At 36.8% G+C, this 18334-nt stretch overlaps 1 protein-coding gene across 1 annotated transcript in view; it reads right to left on the minus strand.

Moving 5' to 3' along the window:
- Positions 1 to 17516, minus strand: part of LOC108913321 (nuclear hormone receptor FTZ-F1) — a 50602-nt gene extending 33086 nt beyond the window's left edge. The window contains exon 1 of the mRNA XM_018718854.2: positions 16672 to 17516. Coding sequence (XP_018574370.1) covers positions 16672 to 17239 — 568 coding nt within the window. The 5' untranslated portion in view covers positions 17240 to 17516. The remainder of the gene's footprint in view (positions 1 to 16671) is intronic.
- Positions 17517 to 18334: the final 818 nt, after the last annotated feature.

Consider the following 18334-nt stretch of genomic DNA (forward strand, 5'->3'; position numbering starts at 1 on the left):
CCCGTTCTTGCTTTCCGTAATTTTGTTTAAAATAGCAACAGCTTTAATTTTTCATCATTGGGTACTCCCTTAAAAGGCATATCTTTAAATTACATGCTTGGTGCTTTTCATTCCAGACGAATTTTTGTGCGAAAAATTTTTTCCGACTCACAATTTTTCCAGAAATTTAAACCTCTCCAACATGTACTTAATATATTGCATTAAAATTTGATGCAGGTCCCTAAGAACACTAAAAGCAAAAATATCATCAGTGTTGTTGCACTTATTCTACTTGCCAAGGACTACATATTCTGATTGTTTCGTAAAAAAATCTCTTTTCATTTTAAAAATATAGAAGTTTTAAAAAAATGCGTTTTTAACCGTTTTTTTGCAATAACTAATACATTTGTTTATCAATTGACATCGGACTGGGCTCAAAATTTTTATTATAAACAGCTCTACAATTTTTTTTTCAAAAATGTTTAGTTTTTTAAAATGAAAAAATCTGTCTTTTGGGAACTTTGAAAAAATGACATGACATTTTGAAAATAAAACCCTAACACATTCAATACTATGGATTTTTCCTTATTTTTACGTGTTTTTGTTTACTGAACTAAATTTTGACAAAAAACGAGGTATTTTCCACAAATTGACAGGCCTATATGTCATATTCGAGTATGATTTACTTCTCTAAATGAAAAAAAATATATTTTTCTGTAAACTTTAGATTTTTCATCGAACTATTATTAAGTATTCTTAAAAAACTAAGAACATGCCGTGTGAAATATAGCCAAATATTGTTCTTACATTGAAATATAGCAAAAAATAAAAAACAAACAAATCATTTCATGGTCAATTTGACAAAAATATCTTGGTTACCGAAAATGGTAAATAATGGTTACAAAAAATTAAATTACTACCAGCTCTGAATTATTGCGGTATTCTTCACAGACTTTTTATGTAATAAGCTGTGCCCATTTACGTATTCTTACATGTCTAGCGCATTTTGGAGCTTACGTAATACGAATCTAGTTGTTATAACGTACATTTTTATTACACTTTCCATTTAATGTAGCTCGGGACAGGTTTCGGTTAGAGAATATTTCGGATACCTCCCAAATTGGGTACTTGTTAAAAATTAATGTGTAAATAAGAATTTCGTGCGAAGTAAAGACGAGAGGTTGGTCGGTTTTATAGTGGATGTGTATTTAATAGGATGTTGCTGGTGCGATTCAATGCTATTCGGAACATAGAACCGTTGTTTCCTGCGATATCACTGAATATTTTTTTTATTTGTGTGTGGTCATTGTCTGTAGGCTCTTTCAGGGTACCTCCGTGTTGACCCAGAAGGGCAGCTTTCTCCCGTCGCGTCCGGAATTCGTCGCCGCAATAATCCACGCCGCCTCAAAATCCAATTAAGAGGCAGGGGCCGCGTGGAGAATCGTAAAAATGGGTCTGATTGAGTGGTTTTTGAGCGGTGTAACTATATCTTCTGCGTTTGGATCGTCAGCGAAGCGAGACGGGCCGGCTAACAGCGTGGCCTATCCCGACATTCCAATTAAATACTAATATTTGTTGCTTTATCACCGCTTTTTTATCAATTTAATTCCCATTAGGTCGGACAAAAACAGGTGGTTCGTCGACAGAGGCGGTAGAAGGTGGCGGGCGGGGTTTCTGGCCTCTCGAGGCAGACGCAGGGGTCGCTGCTGCCGCGGAAATAGTCCGATGTGTACGGGGTACTTGAAAATAAACACGTTTTACTTTTGCGTGTAAATTATTTTACAAAAACTTCACGATTCCATTACTTCAGGTCCACTTTTACTTCACAATCGATGCTCGATCATTGCTGACGTGAAGTAATCGAGTTAGTGAAGTAAAATAATCTGATTTTTAAAAAGTCGCTTCTTCGCTGTTCCAAAGAGTTCAAAACTGTATTTTATTATTAGTCAATTGTGTCAAATATTAGTCAAATTGCGTTTAATGTTAGTTTAATATTTGTGAGTCCATTTTTTTTTATAGAAACTAGATTCAGTAAAAATGCCAGTGAATCGAGAGCTGTATCGGTTGCATGGGAAACCTAAAATAATTCTGCAAAGTAAACAAAAGATAATTTTTCGCCTATCGTATTTATTCTACCCGGGTCAATGAAACTGTATTCGATATAAATAAACGCATTTTTTCCGGTGGCGATAACGGAGGATTATTTTTAACTAATCCAACATTTCTCAGGTATATCTCCCCTACATACCGGTTGAGTAATGTCGATTTGTTTAGCTTACCGCGTTCCAATTTCGGAAGATTTTATATAGCAAGCAGGTATAGTCTTTCCGAAGTCAGTTGAACACGTATAAAAACGCCTAGCAATAAAATTTGATGAGTTTCATGGGCGTCCCTAAAAAGGTTTTCTGCTAAAGGTAAAAATTTTTAATAATTTGTGTATAATGTGTAGAAAATTTCTATTATATTAGTCCAATTAAATAAGCCTTTAAATCGAAATTTTGGTCAACTTGCCTGAATTTTTGATATGACTTAGGTTGAGGTATATTATAACAATAAGTGACAGTAATTTTTTGTTCAACCCCCGGCCAAGGGTGAAAAAAGATAAAACAAAGGAGTTTTTCAAGATAACTAAAAAGGGCAAGGGCTAGAAAAAAAGTTTCTTATAAAAGTTGTAAAGCATACAATTCTACATAAAAATGGCAACTTGACTTTTTCTTGTATTGTTAAAATTAACAGAGTTGGGGAGGCTAGAAGTTAAGGGAAGATTTCAGAAATTTTAAAAATTCGTAACAAGCAAAATGAATTTTGTAATTTTTTTTTCGATCTACTCTAAAAAATGTAAAAAGACGTATTTTTTTTTATCGGGGGAAAAACATGTTTACGGGGTGACATACACCCTCAAAGTTCGCCCCCCAAAACAGTTTATTCAANCTTGACTTTTTCTTGTATTGTTAAAATTAACAGAGTTGGGGAGGCTAGAAGTTAAGGGAAGATTTCAGAAATTTTAAAAAATCGTAACAAGCAGAAAAACGAATGAATTTTGTAATTTTTTTTTTTCGATATACTCTAAAAAATGTAAAAAGACGTATTTTTTTTATCGGGGGTAAAATATGTTTACGGGGTGACGTACACCCTCAAAATTCGCCCCCCAAAACAGTTTATTCAAAATTTCTGGGGTTCTAATCAATATTTTGAAATGAAACAAAATGGAAATTACTTATGATAAAAAACAAATATTTCGCAAGTGATTTGGGGGTTGCTACCCTTATTTTTTATTTCAGAAAAACTATATTTTTTATTTATAAAAAAATCATATTTAGTCAAGAAGAATTAAAAATATGATTTATGTAAACAAATTGACAAAATTAAATTGACCAGTTTCGAGGTTTTCGTTAAAATCTCTGTTTATGGGGGTCAACAACAAACTTGAAATTGTTATAACTTTCTTATTAAAAGTTCAAAAATATATCTATTTCTCTGAAAAGAAAAATTACATTTTTTAGAGTAGATTGAAAATAAAAAATACAAAATTCATTCATTTTTCTGCTTATGATTTTTTTAAATTTCTGATATCTTCCCTTGACTTCTAGCCTCTCTAACTCTGTTAATTTTAATTGTACACGAAAAAGTCAAGATGCCATTTTAATGTAGAATTGTATGCTTTACAACTTTTATAAGAAACTTTTTTTTCTAGCCCTTACCCGTTTTGAGTTATCTTGAAAAACCCCTTTGTTTTATCTTTTTTCACCCTTGGCCGGGGGTTGAACAAAAAATTACTGTCACTTATTGTTATAACTTATAACATTCCTCAAACTAATTCATATCAAAAATTCAGGCAAGTTGACCAAAATTTCGATTTAAAGGCTTATTTAATTGGACTGTATGTTCATTTGACCAACAACATATTTTAATTATTTATGTCCTCATATTACATTGATGGTAAATTTCGTTTTGTTCCGTTTCAAAAGGTCTCCAAAATGCCATGTTGTGATAATATTAGGAAACAAAATATCCCTCTTATTTCTCCCTTTCGCAATTGTAATATGAATGATTGATAGAAGGTGCCTATAATAAATTAAAACTACCAAATGCCGCATTGATGCACTGCACTGCTAGGCCATTTGTCGACAACTGAATTTATGGCCACGTCGCCCAGTGCCCAGTGTTTGTGCCGCGTATGCTCGCTCATTCTTCAACTGGGCGACTAGATCTGTACGGCTAAATAAATACGGGAACAAGTTTTTCAAATATTTCGATGTCACGTTGTTGCGTCAGTGACCGAATGTGGTACATACTGCCAACCCCTTGGTTCTTCAATTGAGATCGTAAAGACTATAAATATCGAGCCAAAAATTTCTGAATTTACAAATAAAACCTTTTGTTTTTCTTTCACAGTAAATTTTTACATTATTGTCTAAATCGATAATAATCGACAGTCTCCCTTCAATTTGGTCCTATTAAAGGATGTTTTATTAAACGGGGGCTCGAGATACGGGTGGCAAAATGTGCGACAATCGCCCCAACATCATAGACGGAACAACCCGGCGTGCGGCGAGCAGAAAAAAAAATGAAAAAGGCCGATGTGGTAATTGCAAACTACCGTAAGTAGGTCATTTGTCAAGTAGTTGTGCAACGAGTTTTAAACTAAATTTCAACTCCTTCAACCGTGAATCGGTAATTATCAATGAAATCACCACGCGCAGTGTTCCGTTTTCGCTTTCGACGCGTTTGTGTTTGTTGTTAGAATCACTTAAATACGTCTTTTGTTTTCTTTCCTCTTCAGGCGTCGATATTTTATTTTTTTTATCTATGTTCGCATACACCGAGTAGTATCCGTCTACGAAATGTCAGGTGTTTGCCTAGGGCTCACGTACCGAATCTCTCAAATTAAATATTTTCGCCGAAATGCTGCGGAAAAAGAAAACACCCGTCGCCGGTGTTGCGCAATTCCGCGGACTGTGTTTGAAAACAAAACGTAGTATTTACATTAAACTTATGTTTAAGTTTTGGGTTAGGAACAATATTGACATTAATCGTTGTTTGTTTGTTCTGCGTTAGATAAATGTTTTGGCGCATTGCAAAATTTGTTTGGAATTCGTTAGGCAGCGTGGATGATTTGAACGCGAGGGTAAACAACCAAGTTGCGATGCCTATCCATGAGTACGGTATTCGGAGGTACCGTTAGATCTTGCACGGGCACCAAAGGCCCTTTCCCTTGGGTACCGTTATTCCCAAACCAGATGCGGCATTCTTCACGGTTAGAAAGTACCTGGTACAAGCGCAGGTTCATCGGTCCCTCGCTGTCAATCGCTCGTCGTACCAGTTCTCGTAGGAAATTTATAATACGCTATGCCCGAATTTCAAACGTCAGTCAACATCAGATTCTATACTCTATTTAGGTTGTTATATACAAGGTGTTCCGAATTACATCCCCTCAAAATAAGAAAAAAAGTCGTTCTCGAGATTATGCTGTTGGCGAGGCTGTTGGAAATATAAAATATTTCATCACAGTCTTGAAATATTTAATATAAATTGATGAAATTTGGGATAATCCATCAACAATGAGCAAAAATTTATAAACAAATCTGTCAACCAGTAGCGGAGGTACTGCCATCATTAAGAATCCTACAATTTTGACGCCACTGGATATTTTGAAAATTAGATACGTGCATTTAATTTCGACTGGTGTTTCTAAGAAAATCGATGTTTCATTTTAGGAGGTTATTACTGCTTAGAAAATTTAAAGTTCCCACGCCAATGGTATTTTTTTACGTTTCCTAATTACATTATATTTAAAATTTAATTTCTAACAATAAATTCTCAAAAATTGTTTTTGTGCAACGCTTAGTTTTGGAATTATTATCGATTCATTCAACTGTAAGGCTTATTTTAAATTTAAAAAATAATTTATTCAAGACTAGCCTGGTTTTCGAATAAAGTTTTACTTTATTCTTGGAAACACCATCTGAAATCCAATACATTTTCCTTACTTCCATCAAATTTTCAAAAAACTCAATGAAATAGAAATTCTGTGGTTATTTGTAACAATGTGGAATATGTCCAGAACTAGTTACGTAATTTTTTTTTAATTTCAACATTGTGCCTGGATAATAAAGCGTCCTACGACCTATATTTATCTTATTTTGAGATGTACCAACAATTTTAGACATCCTGTAGGTGTAGATAAAACGAGGATAGTTTTGCAAACATATTTTCAAATTTAGACATTATAGATTTCAAGATACTTCAGATAAACCAAAACTTGTCACTTTTTATCTTCTATAGACATGTAAATCATACAGGGTGTTCAGATTTGACCCGATTTTACAGTACATACAGAGTGTCCTAATGTAAGTATTTACAGAGTTATTTTACCATATTTATGTACATCCTAAGCACAGAAGATTTTTTGGACAGTAGTGGTATTAATTTTTAAATATTTATATCGTTTCAAAAAATGAGGTATTATTTTTATAAGAGATAAAGATTTAATTTTCCACTTTTCAAAGTCAAATTCATAAAATTTACTAAATTTTACACAGTATTTTTGCTTGTAATGAAATCTCCAGTATATACTTTCCGTTTTATCACTTTTACTGAAATTTGAGGCGTTCTAATCAAGGTGGTAATGAAGAAAGACCAAATTTTCAAACATTCCTACAGGGCAGGGATTTTTCTGCCCATTAAATTTGAAATTTCTCCAACATGACGACAGCCGGTAATTTTACTTATTGTTTGTATAATCCAGCGTATTCATGACTTATAAAAATAATTTGAAAACCGGATGTGCGACAGTGTCATGCGATTTTTTATTTCCTCCGTAACGAACAATGCGCTATTAGCCGACAGAAAAATTGTTTAACGTGTGATTATGTTGTTTTTCAACCGAAAAAAAAACATCAACGTACATTGCGATACTATAAGGTAGAACAGTCAGTCAGATAATTTAAATAAAGTGAACATTTGTCCTGTTTCGAAAAATAAGTTCTTTGCGAGGAATTTTACTACTATACCTACTCTTTTCCCGTATACTTTATCGGAGATTTTGTCTATAAGGTGATTCACACAAGTGTGCAAATTTGCTAGTTTTAAACAATTTTCCTGGACTAATGACAAAGCTGGTAGCTGAGAAACGATTACGCGAACGAACTAAGGCCGTGCCAAATTCCGGTTTCGTTGAACATTTATCTATCGCGATCACAGCATCGAATTGTTTCCAAAGGCGAACGTAAAGTTTTTAGTAATACATAATGTAAAATATCCTGCTGTAATTTAATTCATTTAATAGTATATATCCAAGTGCGTGGGCCGGGTTTACTGATTCATTAAGAAAGACAGCAGCCCACGCGTCGAGGCTACTACATATATATTTTTTTTCCTCGAAATCAGAACTGATTTGGTGTTAATTAAGTGCCCAGAACAGGAAGTAAAAACACTTCCAAAAAAAAATTCTATTCTTGCCTCAGTCGGTGAAAATTCTTATATTTGTGATCTAAGAGTCCAGACGGAAAAGAAAGCGGGTCAAACCACCCCAATAAACAATCGGAACCGCGTGAACCGTGGGGGTGTTATAATAGGCCATAACTGTAACGTGGGTGGAATTTGTACTGCTCCTTAAGGTGAAATAGAACACGTATAGTTTGCAGACAAAGAAACCGCCTACTGTTCTGAAATAGTCGGGTCGAGGTGCCATTGCCGTGCGTAAAAACAACCGTTAGATTAGGTGAATTAGAAAAAAAAAAAAAGATGATCGCTACCGCTAACTGTCAAAATCGATGAATATTTGTATTCCAAAGCGGAGGAAAATCCACCAAAATTTACTACAACAGTTGCGGTTTTGTAGGTGTTTTTAAAAACTGGTTGTTGTTTTCTGGGGACGTAAATTTATGTAGAACCAGTAAAATATCACTTTTTTATTCTTTACTAAAAAACTTGAGTAAAAAAAACGCGGCTTCATCCACGAAAAGTATCATCTGGCGCATCTATAAGTTTGTTGATTTCTTCAACGTAGATTTGACCATTGAAAAACGAAAATAAGCTTGACTCTTTGAAATGTATTTTCAGGTTTGTATTTCGTTAAATTCACATAAAAATACGATCAAAAGACACGATAACTAACAACAAAAACGGAAGTGAATATGGGAAATTCCGTTATTATAACAAAAAAACCATTTAGGTAAGTGGTTTTCGAATTGGGCGTATCTACGTTTGCGATTCTTTGAAGATTCTGAGCCAAAACTGCCTTAACCTCGTAGGGAGACTATCATTGCTAGCCGGCGCATTTATCTGATGGCGAAGAGGAAATAAGTCTTGAAAAATGAGCAGAAACGTTGGATACGTCTGGGTATTTTACATCGGCTTTACGTTCTTTCAAGGTAAACAGGAAAGTTGAAATGCTTGTACGATGCATGAAGGATATAGAACGACATATCGGCCGTCTTATTCCGAACAGTTGCATTGATTTAATCAACGGTATCGTTAATTTAATCGCATTAATCACAGTTCCTTGAAAAAGCACGCCGTTAACATTAATTAAGTGGCGTTAATTAACTTTTTTCCTTCGCCTTCTCAAACAACAAGATTATTTTCAATTATTAATCAAAGCCATGTTACTTTTCCCTCCAGCTATAGATAAACGTAGATAAACAATTGGGCGGAATTCTATAAACAAAAACAACATTTTACAAAGGAATTTCCATCTACAAGTTGACGAAAGTGTTGTTTACTTCCATGTTAGCAGCTGATATAAATCAAAAAGTATAATTTCTGCTATTAAAGGCATTTTTAATGAATGTTTGTTTAAATATAGCTCGACAATCAACATGGATATTTAAATTTCACAGTTACTGGGGAAATAGTGTATATGAATCATCGAAACTAACGAATCGTAGAAGAAAAGCGACGCAGTGTTGCCCGCATGACTTGACTGACCATTGCCCTATGCGTAGTGTTACAAAATTACATGATTACATGACATTGTTTGTAACTTCTTTTAAATCATGACGCTCACAGATAGCTGGAGGAAAATACCGACATTTTTTAATTAAAGGTATTCGATTGAATAAATCCGACTTCGTCACATTTTCAGGCCGGGCTATCGATTAAATAATCAAAAGTAGTAAATCGATAAGTTCTTCTGAATAAAACAGATGCTTGTCGTCGTTCGAGTCGCGAAACCTAAAATCCGAGTCCCTTTCACTTTCTGTGTACTTTACCAGATTCTTTCGTCGCATACCGGATCCGGACAGTTCCCCGAACGAAGGTGGGCCCATTCCTAGAAGAAAATCCGGGAATTTTCCGCATCAAAACCGCGACACGCCCAGAGACAAAAAAGTTTTCATTCCTCATCCCAGCAGGAACAAAATAATACTCTCGCGATGAACAAAGTAAAATAATCAATAGGCCTTAAATCGGGCGCTCATGGTGGCCACTGCAGTTAAGCGCCGCGCTAAGGAGATTTTTTAAAAAAAAACAAGTTCTGAAGTTGTCAGACGCGAAAATCATCAAAAATGTCGCCACCGTTTCGCTGCTTTAGGAAATCGCAACGTACCTAAACGAGCTACTTTCCGTAATATATAACAGAATTGATTTCGAAATACTTAGCTGCTGGTGCAAATGAGATACAGGTTTGTTTATTTACTCACAATGGGACATATTACAATATCGCATTGCACTTTATTAAATACCTGCTCGGCGAGAAATGATAGATGGGCACGGATTTTTATTGTGTCTGGAAGAAATAAACCGCGCCGATAAAATCGGGTGGGAATAATCAGAGCGTGGACAGGAATTTCCAAATTTGTACACCCGGACGGCAAATATTTCAGAAAACAAACTATTTAGACACTGCTCGAAATATCAATTTTTGAGGTGAGAATTAGCTACATATAGAGTAAAAGTTAGAATAGAAATTTTTATTTTAAAATTTGTATTAGGACATTATTTGAGGCTAAACAGATTTGTTTTATAAAAATATTGTGTAAAATAATGGTACTTCTCTCTTGAGTATTTTCATGTTTTTTTAATTTATGAGCACCCTGTATACCTAATCTAAGATGTTTGTGTGACAGTCTCATTATTTCGAAGGGCAGAACTTTTTATAAAAAGTGACATTTTTCGATACAGTAAAAAACAAAAGAGTTTCTCTTCTAGTCAACTCCATCCGTGGACACACTGTATAGGTATACATTATTAATAACCTTTATTGTACTTAAATTCTCAAGTTTTAAAATTGTTTATTAGCGATTTTTTGCATAAAATGTTCCTTTTACATTTTTTAAATAAGCCATTTAGATGAGAAATTCAATTCTCCACAAAATTTTTCCTATGAACTCTACCGATATTTTACTTCGTTTTCGTGCTATATATAAAAAACTTTTCACCTCTATCTTCAATTTCAACCCTCTAATTTAATAGCACCGCGCGGTTTTTTCATTTTTAATGACCTTTTAAACAAGAACGTCTTATTTCCTTCCTTTTTTTGCAAAAAATGAGAATTAAAACGTATAAGGGCGACGAAAATCGAAAAATTGGCTAAGTTTGAGCGGCCATAAATCAGTCAATTTTCATCCAAAAATACTTTACAACCTCGTTTTGAAGAAAATTTTATCTACTGTTTTTTCTATGAAGCAGTGCCTATCCCTATCTTTGCTCAAAAAAAAAACTAGAGGCAAAAAAGTAAAAAAAATCAGAAAATCGAATTTTTTGCTTTTTTTAAAATTGTTTATTAACGATCTTTTGCATAAAATTTTCGTTTTATATTTTTTAAATCAGCCATTTTGATGGGAAATTCAATTCTCTACAAATTGTTTCCTATGAATTATACCGAAATTTTGCTTCGTTTTGGAGCTACAATTAAAAAACTGAAAGGGGTGCATTTTCACCCCTATCTCCAATTTCCACCCTCTAATTTAATAGCATTCCGCGGTTTTTTTCATCTGTTATGACCATTTAAACGATTCATGTAATAAAATACCTTGAACGTCATAATTCCTTTTAAAATCCTATAATTATTCAATAGCCTATGAGCTAAAGTTGAAGTTTAGCAGTTGGCAGGCTGTTAAAGCGTCCGTATTAAGTGATCTACATACTCTAGAGTCACTTGGATCGGTTAAAAAGAAATCATCTACCAGCCTTAACCTCAATACGTACATTATATTTGTGTTGTTTCCAAATCGACGTAAATTAATGTTAATTTTAATTTTAATTGAAACCATAAACACTCGAAAATAGTGACCATAGACAGTGCCAAAGAATCGGAAGCAACGAATGAAATGCAAAGTTGTTTCGCGTGAGTTTTATAAAATGTGGCCAAACAAACGGTTGTACCCATTTGACAGTCGCAGGCTATAAATACTTCGGTTCGTTATCTTGTTTTCATTACATTCACCAGTTAAATTTATCGAGCATATATTACTAAGTAAATTGCCGCTGCAACGATATTCAAAAACAACTCGGTCATGTGACCACTATACCCAATTATGGCATTGTTGTGACAGCTACCGCGAGTTTCCCGCTATCGAGCCAATAAACAGGCGACCCTTATAACACGAACACGAAGAATTATTAAATTAAATAGTACCTTCTACTTTAAGATCTAGAGGTACCAAATCTGGAGGCCTAATTGGCTACTATCTAGTCCAATTATTGTTTAATGTTCTTAATTTTTATTTTCTCGTAACTTTGAACTTGTAAAAGTACGAGTAGTGTATAAATTATTCGTGTTTGTTTACTGAAAAGGAAAACCGTCTCTATTTTTACACATGAGCTGACTGAGACCTGTTATACGAATTGCCTTGCCCGATTGTTCTCTAATTTATTAATATTAGTGCACTGTTTGATTAAAGGTGTACTAGCAAAAACAATAAAGGGGATAAAGTGAGGAAAAAAATATAAAAGAAGTTCTGGAATGCATAATAACTGTGTCAGTGTAAAATTTGGTTATTTTCCAGCGCTTTACCACACCCTTGAGCATTATTTAAATTAAAAGATTTGCAATTATGTCCAATTCTTAGCAATGAAGGACAGTCGAATGAATTTATTGGAATTGCGTTAACCTGGTGTAGTGAAATATTCATCCAAATCCGGTGAAAACTCTTCCATTTAAACATGTGAAATATTGAACTCCAACAAGCATAAAAACGCGAGGCTAGACCAATATTTTTTAAATTAAAACTGGTAGAAGTTTCTCATTTAGCTGATCTTAGATGATCCAGGTTAAGTAGATCACTTAAACCGAACACTCCTCTTGGCTTCATTTCAAATACGTATTCAGGGAACATAAAGTTACGGCCTTTTTACATAAGCAAGTGGCAATCTCGTAACCCTATCTCGGTTTTTGGATCAGGGGATATGCATCTGTCAATGTATTTGATCAGGAAGTCGATTTATGTAGATCTACATGTACCCACCGATGACGTGGCGCACGAATTTCTAAATTCTCTCGCGGCTCGCGCTCATTTTGAATATTATGAATATTTCATATTTTTATTACGTCAATCTTTGCCATTAATGACATAATAAGGCAGCGCCACAATCAGACCATGAATAAGATGTAAATGGGTACACGAACACGCCTTATATAAAAAAAAAAACACGTGGATAAATCTGATGATCGACATCACTGCTTTCGCGTTCGAATTCTGTATTATTGCCCATAAATTTTGGCAAAATCACATCTCGTTAAAAAAAACTTAAGCCAGAGCAAGTGATTTAATTAAAAGTCCCTGTAATTATTTTCAATATAAAATGTCTACGCTGAAACCACTTTTCCCAGGTCCCAAATGAAATAACCGACGATGGCAAATACATTGTGAAATGCTAGTAAACCAGGTAATTTCGATTTTATTCTAAACGTCTGAATCGGCGCGTTTGCGAGCAACACAATTTCGGTAATATCCTACACCGACACAACGCTGCTAAATCATTAATACAAATCGAAAACAGCCGACCGTTTTCTAAATTACTCAAACGCTGTTGGGTAAGTATTGGTACACACATATACAGTTTACTTTTGAACAATTGTAAGCCTACATAAATTCTTAGTCAAATACTATGTCGTTGCCCAACGAATACACACGTTTCGTTAGAAATCGCTCGATTTGAATAAACACAGAAATTAAGGTTATCTGCTCGATTCGATACATCGAAAATCGCAAAGGGAAATAGATTTGTTTCCACAAAATATTCCCTGTTATATTCATTAAATTTTCATCTAGAATTATTCCATTTATATCTTACCAATTTATTTTAAGTTTTGTGCTCTATATTTTTTTATCTCTCGTATATTTCAAACAAACCTGGCCTTCTGAGGATTCAACGGAAGCCGCCTAGTCGCCAGGGCAACTAGTTATTGGCAATCTTCTCAACCCGACTTCGATTGTGCGTTTATTTCTGCTGGAATATGAATGAAAACAGAGCCAAACGGGTACGAAGCGTATTCCGGTCAGTTCGTCGGGTAGTATTTAGTCTTGGCAGAAGCTGAAAGTAGGGCCAAGCGTCCGAAATAAAAACAACGACCAGGTGTGGCGGAAACACGCGACCTCATTGGCAGATAGACCTGGATTGTTTATAAATGTTCAGTCTTCTGGTTTGATACGAATATATTTTCTCCGACATCTCTTTATAAAATACTTCACGATTATAATGTTCTACTTTACTTTTTAAAGCTCCACGCCTATTTCAGGCCAGGTTTCAGGTCATTTATACCTAATACTTATTATATAGGCCCAACAACTGACCCTTGAGGCACCCCAGTACTAATATGTACAAAATGCTGGTTGATTTAAAAGTAAGGTTTTTCCCTTCGGGAAGGAATGGTGCAAGAAGACTCCTACCCTCAAGGAGCAGGCGCGGAGTGGTGGAGGGGGCGGCGGATTATAATTTCGCCTGAGTTCGTGAGCAGACAATTACGTGGCGGCGCAAAAATGGGAATGGTTATGTACCAACACCACCCATAACTCTCGACTAGAACGGATGGAATCGAATCACGACTGAAAATACCACCGCGCCGTTTATATTAAACAACTCGACATATTCATTACGATTATTATAGAAACCCGACGATTCTCGGATGGCGCGGTTGTGCAAGCGACCATGTGTTGTTCGGTACTAACGTGGAGTGGTTTGCTCTGTTGCGATTTCAGCAATAGGAGCCTTTAAAAATCTTGCGAAAGCCTGGGATTATCGAGGCTGCTCAAATTGCCGAGAACATCCTCGGCGAGAGACGGCTATTGCGCAATTTTTTCCCCTGTCCGCCATCTGCCATCCAATTTGCAGTTTTTGCTTTTCATGAACAAAGTTGCACGAGCGTTATAAAAAACAAATACAGGGTGTTCCGATTAAGAACCGACACAGAGCAGGGGCATGTAAGGGAACCAAAAATATGGTGATTTAACGCAAGTTCCCTTTGGCGGACTTGATAAAAAATTATTACTTTATTTTATGGGGAATTTAATTCCAAAACTTTCCTTACACTTGTTAGTATTCAAAAAACTCGAGAATTTCCACCAATTCTTAATTCAAGGTCGGCGTTTGCTTACAGCTGCGACGTCGGCTGTGAGAAATAGGGCACCGCCTTATTAACTATTCGTTTGGTTTATGCGTGAAAAGGACGAGTTTACTTCCTTGACCTTGAAATTGCGCTTGGAGGTTAGGATTTACGACAGTAGACGTGCGAGGATTTATAAAATTTTCGGGTAAAACAACGGCGACCTGTTTACAACATCGAAACTCAGTCAAGGCTGAAATTCAAATTTACCTCGCCACGGCAGATGGGCGGGGCTTACGACGGCCATCACCACAACTACTACTGAGACTGCGCACTGACGCACTGACTTAAGCACAGCAAAACGCCAACAGAAACAGCGATAGTGTCATTCTCTCTACATTGCTGTTGTTATATGCTGCTGTTGTATACATAACTGAGTGTAATTTTTTCAGATTACCCTGTTCTATGTATAATAAGTGTGTTGGAGACAAGCGACAACAAAATATATCACAAAATCAGCATCGTACACCGAAGATGTGTACTTGTACATAAGTGGGTCAATCTGTGACTTATGACACCCGTCGATTTCATTATCTGAAATAAATCTGTCGCCCATTTATGAATAAATCGGAGTTAGATAGCGAAAAACCTAGCGCACACATCACTTTTCGGGATAGATCCGCGGCAGAAGTAGGTCAGCATAGCAGGTGTCGGTCGGACAAGAATTATCGATCGGATTAACAGCGCGATTAGGATAAGCGAAGAACGGCGGTTCGTCAATAGTTTTCATTGGGGCGACTTCTTGTCACATAAGAATTGTTTTTCGCTGACAAAAAGGTGCATTTGTCGTAGCAAAGCCTGCAATTATGTGGCATTCTATTTTTCTTGGTCATTATTTCGTGTTTAAATACATTATTATGGTTATTAAGTCTAGTCGGCTAAATTGGTAATTATGGTGGGTTTTCTAAGACCTAATGATGGTGCAATGAAATTGTAGATTTTTTGGGGGAATCGACAAATGTTCGTTATTATTGTTTTGATTTTGTTTAAAGGCTTAAATTTGACACCACACGTACTGTTAAATAATACTGGTTTTAACATGTTCTTTTATTTACATAAAAGGTATTCGTAGAGATACAGAAATTAGAATCTGCATTATATACGCTCCTAAAAATTGTATGCAAAAACAACCGACCATTTTGACGCTATAGGTATAGAGGTTAATGTAATTAATTTAGTCCGTACACATTTTTTTTATTTTCAAGAACATTGTTACCTATGTACAACAAGTGCAATCATAATTGTCACTGCACCAGTAACTGTTACTTTGTACCTACTTACAATTTCGGAAATATTATTTAATTAAAAATGGCGTGACTATTAGCGTATATATTCGAAGCTAATGATAAAAGTACCTTTGGTTTAGTAAAAGCTTCTACTGTTTATGATGTGGCTGCACTCGTCTCTAGTGATTTTCTGTTATAGTTTAAACGGGATAATTGACATTAGCGACATTTACTTAATTAAATTTCAAAATAATTCCAGCACCAATTCTGGCTTTACTTACAATTAGCCGAGATCTCTAAAACATATTTCCCACATTCTGTTTAAGATTATGCATGAAAAAACTAAAATAAAAGTCTATTTAGTACAATGACAGCATACAACAATGGTATGCTATTTTCCATAGCTGCAAAAACCCCTACAGAGATCCTTGTAACATTTTAAAAGTAAAACATAAGTTAATGGCAATTACTACGGTTTTCTTCTGCTTGTATAGTAGTATATATTATAAATATATCATTTGTAATGTTTAATAGTGCAAATTTCATTAATTGAAAGATCTTAAATAACAATGTGGTCGTTTGTTCAACTGAAATTTTATTTTTTTTCATATTTTTCCCGACCCTTTTAGGCAGTCGTCCTTACAAAAGCATCTTTTGATCTGTCGCGTCTCATTACTATTGTTTTTTATGTTACTTGCATGTAAAATTAATCTGACAGACGTAGTTTATCTGTCGATTCGCCTATTTTATTTCAGCAATCGGGTGAAAACGCGATTTCCTCCCAATCGCCGTAGGAACCGTAAACAAATTATATCCTGCCGTTTATCTACTTCCTTATAGACAAGCTCGTCTGTTTCACTATTCTACGTACTCTAACGGAAAAGAAACAAAAAAAAAAAATAAAAAAATGGGACTCACCTTCAAGCTTCATCCCGACCTCCAGGCACTTCTGAAACCGGCAGAAGGGACACCTCTTCCTCTGCGTCTTGTCGATGTGACAACTCCTCTCCGCCACGCACGTGTACACCTTCTTGTTCTGCACGGTCCTCTTGAAGAAGCCCTTGCAGGACTCGCAGGTGAGCAACCCGTAGTGGTACCCCGACACCTTGTCCCCGCAGACGGGGCAGAGCTCCTCGATCCCGTCCTTGGTGTCGGGGATGTCCCCCGGTGCGGCGGGCGGCCCCGTGATCTGGTAACTGCCGCCCATGTCGATGCCGGAGATGGCGCCGGCCCCTGAAGAAAATAGATAGGACGTGTCTAGGTTACCCATGGACTGAGGCATCATCATCGGGGGCTGGTGATGATGATGGGACATGCCCATGGTCTGCTGGCAGCTGCTGTAGGGGGTGGATATGGGGGGCGAGCCGTACTGGGGCGGCAGGGGGCTGGAGGCCTGGTTGGCCACGGGGGAATCGCCCGTGTTGGGGTTGAAGGGGGACATGTTAAGCGACAACAACGTGGAATGGTTCTCCATGTCGAGTAACATCTCACGACTAGCGCGGGGTTTGGTTCGAGTTTCGAGAGCGGGTATCACCTAACCTAAATAAAAAACCATCGTCATGGCTTGAACACAGCACATCACAGTTATCCAAGGCGCAGAGAGGTTATAATCCAAATAGGAGCGAGTAGTATCCAAGGGATCATACACTGAAGACACTCAACACGCACCGTTGGCAACGAAAGCGACAGTACATAGCAGGCGGCCTAGCGGCGATCGGTTGTTTAACTAACGACGACGGCACGAGACACACCTCCGACGCCGAACGGTTCTGTTCGTGGACTGAAAACTGACCAGTGGTTCGACGCGAGCGGTATCGAGGAACCCCTTCCGAGCTGGTGCGTGCTGCCGGCGCAGGGGTACAATGGAAAATGATTAGGAGGCCCGTGTAATAAGTGAAAGTGAGTCGGGACTAGTGACCTACTTTCGAATGAACCAGGTCTATGTTAGTGCTGTTGTGGAGTCATACACACACACGCTTACAACATCGCACACACTATCCGGAGAGCGTGGGGGCCGCGGCGCGTGGAGGGGCCTGGTGGGGATGGCCTAGTGACCCAGATCGGCGCGGCGCATCATGTGGCCGCCGGCCGGGGCGGCGGCGGCAGCGGCGGCGAAGACGGCGGCGGCTGCCTGCCCTTTACCTGCCGCAACTTCGCCCCCGTCGGGAAGCCCGTTTCCTTCGGGACCGGGAGGGGTTCGTATTTAACTTCGCGCGCGGAGATTTAATTAAGGTGATACCGTAAACGCGAGACGGGATTACTCAATCGATTTGTAGGTGAGGACCTTCGAAATTACAAGTGGAACAGCTCGGCGGGTTGCGGGAGGTGGATAGGCGTTTTTTTTTTATCGGAACTCGAGTTTGTTTTACTAGTCACAAAAATTAAACGATAAAAAAATATCTTAAATTTTTAAGGGACTTTCAAACGACTAATTTGGCGAAAAATTGTCGTTGAGCAATAAAAAAAAATCGAATTGAAGCTTAAAATCTCTAGTTTCATGATCTGAAAGTCAAAAATTTTATAGTTGACCGCCTTTCAGCAATTACCTATAAGAAATCTAGCGAAAAAAAATTAAAATTAT

This window comes from Anoplophora glabripennis, unplaced genomic scaffold (genome assembly GCF_000390285.2).
Source record: "Anoplophora glabripennis isolate ALB-LARVAE unplaced genomic scaffold, Agla_2.0 scaffold534, whole genome shotgun sequence".
Lineage (NCBI taxonomy): Eukaryota > Metazoa > Arthropoda > Insecta > Coleoptera > Cerambycidae > Anoplophora > Anoplophora glabripennis.